Source organism: Hesperophylax consimilis, chromosome 12 (genome assembly GCF_061612785.1).
Source record: "Hesperophylax consimilis isolate HC1 chromosome 12, BYU_Hcon_1.0, whole genome shotgun sequence".
Lineage (NCBI taxonomy): Eukaryota > Metazoa > Arthropoda > Insecta > Trichoptera > Limnephilidae > Hesperophylax > Hesperophylax consimilis.
Genome location: NC_142847.1, coordinates 4,813,313 through 4,830,525, shown reverse-complemented (window position 1 = coordinate 4,830,525; position 17,213 = coordinate 4,813,313). Strand labels below are relative to the sequence as shown.

Below are 17,213 nucleotides of genomic sequence, written 5' to 3'. Positions count from 1 at the left end.
GGATAGTTGTTTCTGGGGGAAGAGCAACGATATCAAATTCAACATCTGAGTCCTCTTCTGCCATAATAGCATCAAGGGCCTCCTGGAGTCCATGATAGTTATCGCTTACTTCAAATTGCCGTTTTGACATATTTATGTGCAGTCAAAACTCTGTAAAAAAAAAGAATATTTTACTCTTTATGTGCCCACTGTCCCTATTTGGGGACACCAACAAAAAAAAGTAGTTCACAGTTCAGTAAATTATATATTTTACCTTATCAAATTTTTATTCCAAAGTAAACGAAGTGTTCAATAAGATTATGTAGAAAAATTAAAAATTTACGAACGTAAACATATAAAAAAAATACTTACATTTGGTAATCACCGCGACTCTGAGATTCACTTTATTTATGACACTAAAATACTTTTTATAAATGGTGTTATCCAAAATGTTTGATATAAAATGTAAGACACATCAATTAACTCGACAATAATGCACTGTTAGCAAAACTTACCACATTAATAACAAATTGGTGGGTAGATTTGAAGGCGTCCTCGTTTGGGCACGGCAGGCGTAAATGGGTTAATGCTTTTCACCTCACTGGAGTGTTCAAGCTCATTTGTGTTCATTTGAATATGAGGCTCTCAGCGGAAGAGTAGCCTAACCGACTTAAAAATTTTAAACAGCGAAAATATCAGAATGTTAACCTTTGGAACACCAGACCCTTTTTGAGGGAAATCAGACTTGAACTCTAAAGTGTTTCAAGTGCAAGCGATTCTGTTAAAAAAATTATGCACTTTCTCAAGGCGTACAAGTTTAAATCGCATATCAAAAAATTCCATCTAGGGTGAAATTTCAATGCCAACAGCACGTGAACGATTTGTCGGCGGGAAAAAATTCTTGTTACTGGTGCACAAATGGTTTTCCAGCGGTTAAAAGATTTAGGTCATATCTATGAATCCACAGTGGCCCAATATCAGTTTTCATTGATTTCCAAGGATAGCGTTAAATAACATCATTCTTCCATTACTAAATTAGTTACTTATCTTTAACAATCTGATGTTTTCACTGAACTTTTCACTCTTCCGCTGAACGCCCCATGTAAAGGTGTGGTGTTGATTAATTTATGAATGTGTTAAATTAAAAAGAATGCTGTTAAAAGTGACTCCAGAAACGAAAACAAAAATATTTTAACTTTCTGCTCTTTGATGCACTTGTTTTTGTACACAAGGCATTTAAAACAAGAAATTCAATGTTCAATAAAATATTTACTTCCTGAATTCTATACTTAGCGAAAATAATAATTAACCAGTTCTGTATAATGATACATTCAACTCCCACATAAAATGTATTGTTACACTTGAATTGCCGCGTGTACACGGTGTCCGGAAACTCGTAGTACAATCAGGTAACTATTGAAATCTTCATCATATAGATAACTCAAAAAAACTTAATTTTTCAAACTACTTTCGGCAACTAAAGAGTTAAAAAAAACTTTTGCAGCCGGGTCAAAAAATTTCAACTTCAAACTCGATTTACTCTAAAATGAAAGCAATAATCAAAAAAGTTATACCACAAGATCGACTCCAAATGTGATGTAAATTCACTAGTAAAAAAGATAAATGGCTGTTTTCGACATTTCAACATTTTAAGGTAGTTTTCAGGTACGAAAGTTGAATTGTTTGTAAGGAGAAAATAATATTCTTCTATAGAAAAATATTTTTGTATGGGAATAAAAAACAGAATTTCGAACAAAGTTATTTATCTTTTTTACTTTTACCATCATGTAGAAACACCTCCCGTAGTTTGTGTACTTTACCCCCGGACACCCTGTATAGTGGTCTCATTAGTCATAATAATAATTTTCGATTTCACATATTCTTAAAAGGCCTACGTAAGATTTTGCCGACAAGCAAAAAAGTTGGTAACATTCTTCGTTCATTGGTTTCTATGGTTACACCCTACATTGCTGAAATCAGTCCTTTACGGGTATAGTTAGCATGAAATGTATCAACAAGCAATAACTTGAATACTACGAAAAATATTTAACCAAAGAAATAATACAAATTCAAATATGTACATCTAAAATAATTAACTTTCCTAATACATGAGAGTCCTGTTGGAGAGGTAAAAAGATCCCCCTCAACCAGCCTCTCCAAATCCAGCCCGCCACACAGTAGGTATAAACAACTCTCACTTCATCAACCCGGGCATCCCTGCTAAGTCACCAAACATAGCAAACGTGACCTATGACAGAGGTGTTGGTTACCATACCCGCCTCCCAAATTGTTTTTTTTTTAATTCAACCATGCTTAATTTAAGAACTGAGCATTTACCTTTCCGTCAAGCACCAATTGAACCCGAGAATGTTTGATCAATATTCACAAACAGATCCCAAACAAACAAAACACTCGAAAGTTCACAACACAATTCGGTTTTCGTCACAAACAGCTTAGCAAACACAACATTAATTATACATAATACGTGTTACACACTATTGCTCAACACCTACACAAGATTGGCTAGAGAAATACATGACATTAACTTATATTCTCGTGTGATTTTATGGCACATAAATATCCTGAGAGACTTGCCACAACTCGAATAATATTGCATCACTTGGCCAAGGTCTGCGATGACCGTTAAAATGAAGCACTCAAGCCACAGTTTATTTTAACTTTTATTCCACACATAAATCTTATTACCTCACTTTGGCTAAAAATAAACTGGCAAATATTTTCATCACATAAAACAAGTAAAACTACTTTCTTTATCGGCAATAACACAAATATGGTTGTAAAATTATTACAGAGAAATAGAATGCACAAAAGCTACATACACAACACGTTTTAGAATGGCATATATCATTATTTCCAAGTTTAGTTGAAACGATTTTATGTACATCACGTTCTTGGCTCAACTCCCAGCTTGGTACTAATGGTATACATATTTATTCTATAGTTCCCCCCTACCTGAGTCACCAGCTATATGCAACAGGGTTGTACAAGTACTTCTTACATCCAGAAGGATATATTTAGACACAGCCACATGTGTGCAACATGTTCACATCTTGTTAGCATCAAATAAAAAAAGGACCTACTCGTAACGTCTCATTTGAGAGACAAATTTGCTACGGTTATGTCTCATTTGAGCAGAAAATTAACCATAATATGCAAATCAAATTAGGTCATTATGTTGAAAAACATTATTATTATTATTATTGGAAAAAGGAATTTAAAAAAAATAATAATATCATTGTATTTGAAAATATCTTATATGCATTTTTATTGAACTAACTACGAACACTACGCAAAATCACCGCAGAGGTAGGCAGAGAGGATGGAACCCCGCAAAACTGTGTGCCAACATACCTTGCTTGACCACTAGGGGTTACACCTCTACATTTGCAGTGTTGAAGAATGCCCTCGTGCGGTACGAAGCGCTGCAATTGCAGTGTCGACCTTATGCATTTATTTTGCCTTCGGATGTTACCTCTACTGGGTAAAATACCGACAAAAATAAAAATGTCACTTTATCAAGTTTGGCATCATCTACTTATATTATGGCATATATTTTTATTTATTGAAGTTTCTTGTCGGTTCTTATGTGTTAATGGAATTAACTTGATTAACCATTTTTGGCATTACTCTTTTTATTATCAACATAAGCATTCAGTCCCCCACTAACTGAATTTCCTGCATTCACCCTTCTGTTAATGTCCTTATCAGCCTTCCAATCTCCCCAACATACTTCATTACAACAAACTCATCCACCTGCTACAAGGATTCACCTTTCACAACGATATTACAGTGTTTTGCTATCCTCTCTTCCAAATACCATGACTTAAGACTTACTTAAATTAATCATCAAATCATTTTACAATCACATTTTGTCGCAGACACGGAAGACTGCAGGTCTTCATACTGTTAGAAATAAACACCGCATCATCAGCATACAATATGCAATTAACTTCAGATTGTTCAATTCAGCACCTAAATGTGCACCTTTAACTCCTCAGAATGATTTGGTCGGTTTTGGGAAGAAACAGCTAATATCCGTAGAGTCAATTTGTTCTCTTTTCGGAACAGCTCATATAGTTTCACACAAATTGATGTGTCTCTCTTACCGTCATAGTTAGAAATATTACCGAAACAAAATTATGAAACTTTGTTTAGTTTTAATTAATTATTTTTATATGAACCGACAATAAAGTGAGGTGGCAGTAACATTTTTCTAATAAAATAAGTATTTTTTACTTGATCAGTAATTTGAGTTAGGTGTGTTTAGACGAAAAACATAGGGTGAGCCATTTTTAAAGATTTCAAAATATTAGTATTTCAAAATTTTTTATGTTTATTTCTAATAATATCGCCTTTAGTTTTCAGATACGTTCAGAAATATCCCATTTATTTGGATTTTACTGAGAAACAAAATACACACAAAATTCTCCGACTTTCTGACAGCATCTTTAAGAAATATAACGGTCAATATGCAACCAGGGGCCTGAAGGGTTAAGATCTAACGAATATACAGATTGAATAACCACACACATGGGGATTATGTTTGATAATACAGATTACAGTGTGTTGCAAGTTTGAGAACTTGGTTATGAAGAATGGATAAGAGCAAAGATCTTTGAACTCGGTCTATTTACAGAAGTGTTATTTCGAAATGAACTACAAATGAAATGCCCAGGTAGGTATGTATTCTTTAAGGCCACCTGACAAATTCCAGGAGGTAATAATAGCTTCCGTCAACACTGCCATATGCAGAGTCAATACAGAATGACTCATGTACTATAACTCGGTTTTAAACAAATACTTTAGTGGAAGGTTATTCACATTTTACCAAAAACCGTTTTCTACTTTAATTAATTTGAATGTTAAACTTGTTAACTATTTATTAATGCCAGTCGTGTAATTAACTAAGATTAATTTAATGATTTAAAAAAAAGAACATTCTTGGAAACAGAGTAAGCATTCATTAAAGCGCTTTAAAATTCAGACAAAATTGGTGAATTTACATATTTAATACATAAATATTGGTAATCAAAACAGATTGCAAAAGAGAATGTTGTGGCATTTCATGAAACGCTCTGTGGCTTCGAATTTGGTATAGAAAATAACTATTAATATGTGCATCGCTCTTGGTTACCACAGGGGAAAGCAAAGAGGATAGATTCCAAATCATACATTCTCCTTACACCTCTTGCATCGTTTATTACATCTCGTTTTACTACAAATAATTTTTTTTTTTTTTTCGGAATAACTTTATTGAGTAAAACCTCAAATTGTAATATTTAAATATTGAAGACAGTATTAGTGATTTCTAAACGAAAATCTGAAACAGAAAAATCAGAAAAGGATACGGTCACATCTAGGACTCGAACCCAGGACCCTTGTCTTTCCGGGACACTGCTCTACCAACTGAGCTAATGGGACCCTATCCCCCTTGGTCACTTTTAACTGTATCATACTTCGAATAAGAACTACCAACATTGTCTTCATTTTTTCACCGCACATTTTTTATTGGCAACTTTGAAGGTATATACAATTTGAGGTTTTACTCAATAAAGTTATTCCGAAAAATAAATATTCATTCTAGACTTGCAGAAAAGTCAATAGATGTCGCACATTAAAAATAAAAAAATAAGATAGGTTTATCTAAAAAGACGCTGTCTAGATTGCACTTAGTTCGGGTTGAATCTTGCGATCATACATAAAGATAGTTGCCAATAAAAAATGTGCAGTGAAAAAATGAAGACAATGTTAGTAGTTCTTATTCGAAGTATGATACAGTTAAAAGTGACCGAGGGGGATAGGGTCCCATTAGCTCAGTTGGTAGAGCAGTGTCCCGGAAAGACAAGGGTCCTGGGTTCGAGTCCTAGATGTGACCGTATCCTTTTCTGATTTTTCTGTTTCAGATTTTCGTTTAGAAATCACTAAAATTGTCTTCAATATTTTAATAATTATTTAATTCATGTCTTCATCAAGCATCCCCGAGTTTTTCTACCATTCACTTCATGTAGTATCTGTAAATTCACATTTTTACCGTTAAAAAGACATTTTATTTCGACTCCGTATCTCATTCCAGTGGAGAGATAATGCGTTAAGTCTTTCTCGAGCGTTCCTGACTTCTATCATTCAAACAACTTTCTAAACACCCGTGGCACTACTAAGAACGAACTTTGCAATGTTCAGCAAAATCGGATGAATGGTACAGGAACGAGTACGGGACAAACAAAGAAACATTATTTTTTAGGATTGCAACAGAATTGGCTCTACCCGGAAGCAATGGAACTACAGCACCCCCGTTTTGAGGAATTTCGGAGAGAGAGGATAGAAAGTTCCTGGCTATACAGGGTGTCCGGGGGTAAAGTGCAGTAACTTCGTGGGGGGATTCTACATGACCGTAGGAGTAAAAAAGATAAATAACTTTTTCCGAAATTCCAATTTTTTATTTTTCATACAAAAAGACATACCTGCTAAAAAGCCATAGTGTAGGTGCAAACTTACCCGATAAATTCGCAAGTGTGAACGTGGCAACGTTGCATATTTGTGAGTGGCGCGTATCCATGGAAACCGCATGTGAATTGTAAACAATAACAACACAGAGTTCGCTGTATGTTTTGATATTTTACCAAATTCAAAAAGAGAACTGCACTAAAATCACGTTACACTTTTTATTATAAAAAATATTAATAACTCATTGAACACTTAACTAATTTCATCGCTTTTTACTAATAGGCCACTTGCATCATATTTTTTAATTTTTTTTTCCGGTTAAGGAAAATATTCTAAGACATTCTGTATTATTATTATTTTTTTAATCGTATTTTTGAAACCCTGGGGATTTTTTGAAAATTTCAATCCGAAAAATCAGACCTTTTTTTATAAACCGGAAAGACGGGACATAATTTTATAGGTGAGAAAAAACAATGATTACATAGCCGAAAATCATTTAAAAAAAAAAGAACGTTTTCCACACGAATGACACAGCAGAATAACGAGGCATACCAAAAATATTACATCTCATAAATATTTTTTTCCTTGATCCATCTTATTGATCATAAATCATTATAATGTACAACGTCTATATTAATAAATCCAATGTAATATACTTGTACTTGTAAATTATAATAATAATAAGAATATTATAAAATTTGATTTTGATAAAATCAGCACCATAACCATTATACCTCTAAAACACGTACCGACATCTAAATTGTACGGGGTTCTCTTCACATCTGTCAAAAATTCAAACCAAATGAAAAGTTCGCAGAGAACAAACAATAAATCTAGTGAACGAATTCAAAAATTCTTAGATAAATTAAATTTTCAAAGTTGTTTACTCCGCCCGTCAAATTTTGTGACATTACATTCAAAGCACGATTTACTAATAGCGGGGGGTGCAGGAGGGGGTGCGGGGGACAGTTTACCAGCTGACCGACTGAATTCGGGTGCCGGGGGTAGCGGGGATTAGTTACCGGGGGGGCGCGGGATGTAGATTTGGCAACGACGAAAAAAATAATGCCGTCTAGGCACGTCGGAGAAATTTTTCGTTATTAGCTTAAAAGTACATCTAAAAGTTGGAATTTCAGAAAAAGTTATTTATCTTTTTTACTCCTACGATCACGTAGAATCACCTCCCGAAGTTACTGCACTTTACCACCGGACACCCTGTATAGATCTAGTTACTTCAATTCAAACTGCCACGGAGTTTGAATTGAATTTTTATACATATTAAGTATGCAGGGCAAAACATTTTTTATTGCTATCAATATTACAAATGAACCGACCAGGATAGAGGTGCTAGGAAGCATTTCCGTAGCAAAGTAGATTTTTATTTGTTTATTGATATATGCAAATGACGCTAACAAACTGTACAAGTATTCATACAATTTCTATTGTTTCAATTTTTATTTATTTGTTAATGTATTACGCAATACCTACTTCATGAATTGACACACTTTTGTTGTATTTTGTGCGCGATTATTGTAGTGCAGTGAGTCCAATATGTCACTAACTTATTAAAAAAAAAACAATCTAAAAATTCAACATTGATTCCTCAATTTTATCACTTCACCAAAAATCAGAGAATAATATCAATGAAAAAGAGTGAAATTGCTCTTAATTCAAATTTTATGGCAGTTGTTGATTGGCTAATGCCAAAAAAACTTGACAAACATTTTGTTTTTTTCCTTAGATATATATATTCAGGGGGTATAACTCCGATCGAAAATTGGAACCGAAATATTTTGACGTCACATGATTGCCTATGATTGTCTACGGAATAAACTTTCAGAGTTTTTCATTGGTGGATAGTATAATAAGTAGGCTCCGAATGAGAATTTTATTGTCTACGTATTGGCATATCTATGGTTTTTTAAGACCAATTTGTTTCATACAAAAAGCCCGAAGATATCGATCTAGTGAGAGGTTTATTTATGGATATATTCTTCATTGAGAAACAACAATGCATAAAATGTACAAGAAAACATCAAAGCAGTTTGATTTTCTTTCTATGAATTTTCAGGTAAATGGCTTATTACTTTCCAGGAAAAGAAATGCCTTATACATTAAGTTGCCATAGTTTTAATCTTAGTGATCATCATTTATCAGACACCTAAATTAAATTTGAATGAATGAAGGAATTCTGGTTAACATTATTATTTAATTTAGTAGGTAACATAAAAGAGCGTTTACCCCAGAGCTAATCTTCTAGATTTATTACAGTTTATAACTCAGCCATCAACATAAATTGTATTAAAGAATGCATCAAGGATACATAAATCATCCATTTATCAGGGACTAGATGACGGTACCCAGCGTTGCTGGGGGGTTATCCTTAGGAGATAGACATATACCATCGTTGACTTTTCTGTATGCCGCAATTCCGTAGTTCATTATTATGATGTATTTCATAAGGTTTAGCCAGCGTTAGCAATTTAGAAAGAAATTTAGTTAGAAATTTTCTAAATGATAGTGAAAACCCTATCAAAATCCGTTGGGTAGTTTAGAAGAAGTAAGCGCACAAACAGACAGACGCTGATAGCAACTTTGTTTTATACTATTTAGAGAAGCATAGATTGTATCAACAAATGTTTCAAGGATAAAATATAAAGTGTATCAAGGAATACGTCAGGGAAACATACCTAAATTAATTTATCAAGAAAACTAATTTTATCAATTACGAATAAATAAGGGAAATGTAAAATTTATTAAAGAATATTTCAGAGAAACAAAAAGATAAAATGATTTTCAAGAATGTATTAGGAAAACATACATACTCTATCAAGGAATGTATCAGGGACATATAAAGTATTCAAGTAATGTTACCAGGGAAATGTACAGAATGTTAGTTGGCCAACATTTTTTATTTAGATTTATATTATTATTTACAGGGAAAGGAAATAGACTCTCGTTAATTTTAAATTTAAGTACTTTACCTGGGCATGCTCCTCGCTCAGGTCTCCCGAGACAGACTTGCTCGGAGACAGGTCATCATCTTCCAGGGAGAATGTGGGGGTCATAGAGCCGACGCGGGGGACGGGGGTTGTTCTCTGGCGCAAGGCGTTCCGGGTCCGGTGCGCCGGCGGGGAGGTGAACACCACTTCCTTCTCCACATCCTCGGAAATCGTCTCCACTTGGGTTGGTATTAATCTGGCGGTCAAAAGAAAATAATATTCAGAAAGGTATAATGAAGTAAGATTAAGGCTGGTACAGATATTAGTAACACAACATGGAATGCAACAAAGGTTGAATCATATGTGCACGAATCGCACGCACAAAACGAGCATCTACATTGCAACATTTGCGAGCATTTACGTACATCACACACACCTAGATTCCTTTGTTTGTCTGAAAAAGCAGACATTCGATCATGAGGATGAAAGACATTTTCTATATTAAAGCCTACCACACAAATACAGGATATTTTTCCCCTGTACCGCGAACATTAAGAAATTATAACATTATACATGGCTCTAATAATGAAATAGACATTTTTAATGACCAATTTAAACACTTAAAAAAAACGTATTACCTCTAATCATATTAAGCTGATATTGTGATGAAGCCCTTTATTTAAAGAGAAGCAACATTGTACCTACCTAATCAGTGTCTCACCAGTACAGGTGTGACAATAACAAATCGTTTATGAACATATTTGTATTTACCTTTTACCCATTCTTATTTGTCATTTAGCTTATTCATTTTGTTACTATTTTTGTTATTATTATGTATTTAAACATCCATGTATGTAAATTTTTGAGCACCATGCCTGTTTTATGTACTTAAATAAAAAATAAATAAATAAAAATGACGCGCAAGTAATGTAATGCTCATAGAGAGCTCGTAAGGATTGCAATTTGTGCATGCTGCAAGATACTTGCTGCAAGATGGGTCATGACTCATTTTAGTAAGAGCGGGAGCCACGGTACCAGCTCAATACTTTTGTACAACTCAAAGAGTCGACTCAATTGAACTACGGCTCAATTGAACGACGGCTCAATTGAACGAAAGCTCAATTGAACGACCAACCAATTGAATAGGAGCTCGATACGACATGCCCGATATGGCTCCCCCTATATGGCTCCCAGCTCCCCAGCGAAAGAGAATGAATGATCATACGACTCTTGGTATCGGTACGCCGTCCCGTACCACAAGAAAAATAAGATACTAGGCGTAGGTACATTTGTCTTAAGTCCAGATATCGGACCGTCAGACACTGTTTATGTCGGTGAGTACGTAATAGTTTGAATGGCGCTCTTTTTCGAAAATATTTCCTGATAAAAAAAGAATTACCGTTCAATTGAGCCATGGTACAGTTTACCGGGAGTCCTACAAATAGGGCTCATCAAAAAGAGACTACACACTATGGTATTTGTTTCAACCTTTGTCGCATTGCATGTTGTGTTGGTAATAATCTAGACCAGAGGTTCCCAAAGTGGTCTATATGGACCCCCAGGGGTCGATATCGGCAAGCTGGGGGTCTATGTCAGCGAGAAAAAATTTGAGGGCCACGAGATTCAAATGGGGGTTACATACGAGCGGAACCCCATTTACCCCAAGTAAACATCTAACACAGATATAATAGACTGAGAATTTACTTATTTGATATTTGTATTTTTATATTTCGTAAAGTTGTTAATTGAGGTATATAAATAGAGTCTACGTTACTTTTAATAACAATAATGATATTTGGCTAATTTATATAGTGCCGTTTGCGTGAAAAATCACCTCAAGGGCACTGTACAAATATATTTCTTAAATAGTTAACACTAGAACTACTGACTTACGTCTGAGACTTATACTTTTCTCGTCAGAATAAGGAAGTTGAGTCCATTTTTTTTATTTTTTTTTATCAATGTTCGCATTCAAACTTAAATACTGGTATTTTTTTTTTTTTTAAAGTTTGTTTTCATAATTAAATTAATTCTCAAAGTTTAAATTTTATTAAGCCCGCCAAAACGAGCGGAATCCGAGCGGTAAGAGGCGGGGTGTGGTGTGACGTCATTAGAACTGTGAAAACCACGACGCTCAAGCATTTTGTATGGAAAAAATTTTAATTCTTCAACAAGGAATTCCAGTAATTTTTTTACCAATGTTAACCGTCTATTAGAATTGATGTTATTAAAAAAAAGAAAATTGATTAAGATTTCATAGTTAAATTAATATTTTAAGTTAGAATATTTGCTTTTCCCGCCCGGTACGGTACTGTACGGTATTGCCGTCGCTACTTGTTGACGTTCCACGCGCTAATTCAGGACCACCGCGCAGAAAAGTAAAGACCAAAAGTAAAATAACGGTTTACAGCCCAGTTCACTGTGAGACCTTTCTGGGCGGCCGGCGGCCTGAAGTGTATCACATGCTATGTGACATGCATAATAATAAAAACTTCTAAGTTATGCAATAAACAACATATTATTATAAAGCACTATACGAATATGTATCTTTAGAAATCCATTTCATATAATAATAACAACAAATACGTACATATATTTGACAAACCCAAATAAACCTTTGGCCTATACACCTCTCTCATCTAAACCGACCATCTCTCATGTAATAGAAAGAGATGCACCATAGGTGATCCGTTGAACGTACAAGTCACGACACATGTGACGTCAGAATTCTTTCGACCAATCGTGGAGCGTCTACAGTCTATTGCTATTGAATGCTTTTTCAAGAACGTTTAACTAATTTTAAGAATAATAATATAGAAATATATTTATATTTTTAGAATCGATATTTTTTTATCTACATGAACATATTTTTTATAAGTCAAAATATTTTTCACTCAACTTCCTTATTAATATATTCAAGCAAAACATTGCACATTGGAAGCCGCGAATTTTCCTAGTTCCCCAACTTGTTTTTGAAAAACATCCAGGGTAATGATGACGTTCAACATTTAAATGCACTTCACACAGACTTCAAAACTAAGTTTGAGGACATTTTGACTAAGGAAATGCAACGTTGAAGAATCGGATATCAAGTGACAAGAAGAACTGACCGGAATAAGCACTGACAAAGAACTTAGGGGGCAGTTCTGTAAGGCCAGCTACAGAAAGAAATTCCCGTTGCTTATCCTGCTCCATTTTCATTTGGTGTAATACCTCACAAGGGTGCCCCTGTCTGCACAATGTAAAGACAGAGCAACTATACCGCCACCCGGTTGTTGGGCAGGCAAGGAAAGGTTATTTAGTACCATTAATGAATACCAAAACAGTCAAGCCAAGAAAAGGAAGCGAACAAATTATTATAAGCAATAATTAGTCGCCTAAAGTATCCATACAAATTGAAAATATCTCCCGAGTTAAAATAAATGACGCCGACCGGATTTGAACCCGCAATTTAAAAATAAACCTACTATGTCTGTACTCAGTAGCTTTAAATCCACTCCTGTATTTTATTGTATATACCAACAGCAACGGCAGTTACTTTAATCAATAATTGAAAGAACAGTACTTGATTCCCAAACAATGAACCATTTAACAAATTCATTGTTTTCATTGAATTCAATTTACAGAATAGTCAATTTACTCCTGCTTCTCGTTAATATATTTTTATCTACGTCTCTATTGTTATTATTGATACATTTTGAGTGACTGTGTCCTTTTTTCTCCTTCTTCCATTTGCCGGAGTCACAGATCAGAAATACTAAAAATAAATAAATTATTATAAACAATAATTATTAGCCTGAAACACCCACATAAATTGAAAAATTCTTCCGAGAAAAAATAAATGCCGCCGACGGGAATCGAAGCCGCAGTCTTCCGTTTACCAGTCGGGTGCACTAGCCACTACGCTACGTCGGCTAATTTTAAACCGCCAAATAATTAAATAAAAATACTTATTAGATTTTTTTTCACCTAGAAAAAACCAACTTTATTTTTGCAGGAAAGGCAATGTTGTATACTAAATCTCTTACTAGGTGGCATCGAGATGTAAATATAAGAAATAAATTCTTCATCTATTTCCCCATGGTTGGTGTTGTGTAGGGTCCATTACATAGACCTAAGAAACACCATGGTCCAGTACAATTTTGAATTGGGAGATTTCATTTACAAATAGTTACTTTTACAGCATAAAAAAAAGCTTTTAAATTTTAGTATGCATTTCGGTTAACAATACGCTTGTACTCCACCCTAGCCCATTTCCTGTTGCCTGACTCACCCCACCCTAATTCACACCTCTTAGTAGGTATACATTCTATAATTTATTGCAAGGGCGAACGAATTTGGTAAAAAGAAAAAAGTAGTTTTTACATTCTCAATAAGTTTGGTGATGATGCAAATATTGCGTGCAATGTAACCAAAGCACATAGATTACACTTGGGACGGGTTGTTTCACAAAATTTTAACAATTTTTTAAACAAATAAAAAGCTAATAAAAAAAAGGTTGTCAAAAATAAATATTTGTTTTTCATAAATTCGGTAATCTAGATGCAAATGATTTGCAATCATTGAAGAAATAAAAGCTAATATTCAAGTTCTGTGAAAGTCCTCTTTAAGTTCTGTTACTGGCCAAGTTCTGTCAAACAACAGACCCATGATTAAATAATAACAGAACTAGAATGGAACTTTTAATGAGCCTAAATTTTCTTTGAAATCTTTGAAATTTGATGAATTGTTCAAATTCTGTGAAACAACCTGTCCTAAGTAAATTTACACACCCACACTGCACCAAAAAATAGTAAAGAATTTGGCAGTACGCTTTGCATATTACTGTTTGTTATTTACTGTCAATTCGCAAGTGTCAACATGTCACCATAGCCATTATTGGTAATGGATAATGTTATGAGAAAATTTTATGAATGTAAATTGCACTGATAAAATCAATCATAAATCACAGATCACACCCACAAAAATATTTGTGATCATAATTTTTATTTTGATGCGAGTTTGACTATTTTGAAATAAGTGGAATGCTAATCATAATCTCTTGAACATGAATATAATATTCTACAATACTGCTCAGAACATTGAATATAATATTCTACAATATTAGATAAGATATATTAAAGTTATAATTGATACCAATTACTGTAAATAAATCACATTCGATAAGGCTTTCTCATACCTTCTTTAAGGCGAAGCTTAATGCTAAATCACTACTTTGATTAATCTTTATAGCAAATTGGTGTACATTATGAATACCAAAAAATATGCTTTAAATAAATTGAAGGTTTTCCTATCGTTTAGCTTGAGTAGAATACAAATAAAAATATTAATTACTCAATAAAAAATATAAATGTTAACTACTAAAAAAAATATTTCTTCATTAGAAATGTATGAACGCGTTAATGAAACAACTTTTAAAAAATGCAGTGTTATAGCTAAGATTATCTGTGACAGTTTCACTTGATTAACTTTTTTGCTTTCTTATAAAATTATTTACAAAATAAATAAAAACCGGTTTTGTACTTGAAATCAAACGTTTCTAGACTCCGTTTGTCAAGCGATTTTAATGCCTATTACCTACATTATAAGGTATACCAAGAATATGCACATGTTTGGCTTGCAGCTTCCTCTTAAACAACTTTCTTGCTTACGGATATACAATACCCGAGCCAACGTTTGATTCTGTACTTCGTTGGGAATTGAACCCGAGACTGAAGCTCTTACCTCTACTCTATAGAAGTCCTTATAAAATACAAACAACGGTCTTAACCCCTCTTAACCGGTTTTAACCCGTCAGGCTATTTTGTTCGGTTTTGTGAACAAACAAATATTACCCATAGAGTCAATTTGTTCGCTTTTCACAACAGCTCATAAGGTCTCATAGAAATCGTTGTCTCCCTTACCATCATAGTTAGAAATATGAACTAAACGGAGATAGAAAGAGAAAACACCAAGCTTCATATTCAAATATAGAAGTTAACCACAAAATATTTAAAAATGTACACCTCCGTGAAACCAAAGGTTCAGACCGCAATTTGAGAAAATTTATGAAACATTGTAAATTTTTTATAAATTATTTTATATTAGCGTCAAAAAAGCGAGGTAACAATAATGTTTATAATACATTTGACTAATAAAATGTGATTTTTTTTTAATTATCCTTAATTTTAGTTCAGTGTTTAGACAAATAACGTAAGGTCAGGCATTTTTAAAACTATTACGTTTGCTTTAAAAATTTTAATATTTTAAAAATTATAATGTACATTTCTAACAATAAAATTTGAAAGCTTCTTTTATCAACAGAGAGTTTTTAGTTTTCTGATGCGTTCAGAAATATTCCATTTATTTAGATTTTATTGCAAAACGGGAAAAAGCACACAAAATCCTCAACCTTCTGACAGCGATTTAAGTAATATAATGGTCAATATGCCAGAGGCCTAAATGGTTAAATAAAACTGTATGCCGTGGGTTCCTATTTTATACCTGCTACGGGACGTACGGTGAAAATTTTACCACATTTGATTGAACTACTGATTAAAAATTATGTAGGTGTATTTTGATAAAAATCATGATACCGGTTGATAGCAGTTTCAATACTATTGTTTGACTACACTATCACAGATTAAACGCTGAAGGTAAACATGGAATATTATTTGTGTTTCAAATTGTAAGTTTTAAGGTGTTTTCAAAAAGTACTTAGCCGAAAATGTACAGCACTTTAAACTATGGGGAATCAGATAAAAAATTACACACATTATATGTTTTACCTTCAGAACAAATTCTTTCTTTTATCATCCGTAATTTTTTTTAATTCCTAACTGATGCTGGGTTCCCACCCAATCTATTTTATAAATGTCTATTTTATGTGACACCTCCCAAGAGCGCCCCTGTCTGACAGTGTAAAGACAGGGAAACTATGTCAGCGTTGTGGGGCGGGTAAGGTAGGGGCTGTAGGAAAGGAATTAATTATTTCGGATCTTGAAAGGGCCCGGATTAAACGGAGGAGGAAAAACATATGCCGGTTCCACACACGAGCCTACATACATAAAAACGTGTCAAAGAAACGACCAGTTCTCATGAAGCCACCATCAATTGTGAACAGGTGTTCCACTCGTGTCCTTGTTTCAAGCATTTGCACCGGTGCACTAGGGAACGATGCTGCTACCACCTTAATACAACTGTTATGAAAATAGTTCATTTAAACATAACAATTGTAATCAGGTACTGATTATCACTTCAATTATTGTCTATGGGTTTTTTTTTGACAACCACATTTGAGCGCAACATAGGACGATAGGAATTATTCTTGCGGGTTTTGGCACTTACCCACAGGGTACAGTTGGGCTCGGACTCTGTGGGAATGTCAGAAGTGCCAAGTTGATTACGATTGTGAATTTTAAAAGTCGAGCGGAGCAAATGCTCGAATAATTTGATCCAGGCATCCGATCCTGAAAGGCGGATTATTGCGATCATGGGCAACATCGCGATTAAATACGATTAATGCGCGATTTAAATCTGAACCCGGGAGAGTGAAACGCGGTCAATGGACACCGGGGTGCGAAATTCCGTTTCAAGAGTAATCCTCAAAAAGGGCGGCAATCGTCACTCGCTTCGCTTAATACCTGACAGGAGCAGGCTGTAATTGACAATTTATCGGTCGGGTATCATATTTGAGAGCGGAATCGCCTATTTCCCGCCTCACCACACACGCTTTGCGGTCTTCGCTAATACTTGGAGGGATGGTAACCGGAGGCCATTGCGGAGGAACTGATAATCCCTGGGCTGGGACGGAACGAGAGACGGAGTTGGCGGGCTGGTCGCCCGCGC

General features: G+C 34.4%; 1 protein-coding gene across 2 annotated transcripts in view; it reads right to left on the bottom strand.

Moving 5' to 3' along the window:
• The window catches only part of LOC149419029 (klaroid protein-like), a 45,593-nt gene that overhangs the window by 25,871 nt on the left and 2,509 nt on the right, over window positions 1-17,213 (bottom strand). For both annotated transcript variants that reach the window (XM_089638055.1, XM_089638056.1), the window contains exon 2: window positions 9,429-9,642. In XM_089638055.1, coding sequence (XP_089494181.1) covers window positions 9,429-9,642 — 214 coding nt within the window. The remainder of the gene's footprint in view (window positions 1-9,428; window positions 9,643-17,213) is intronic.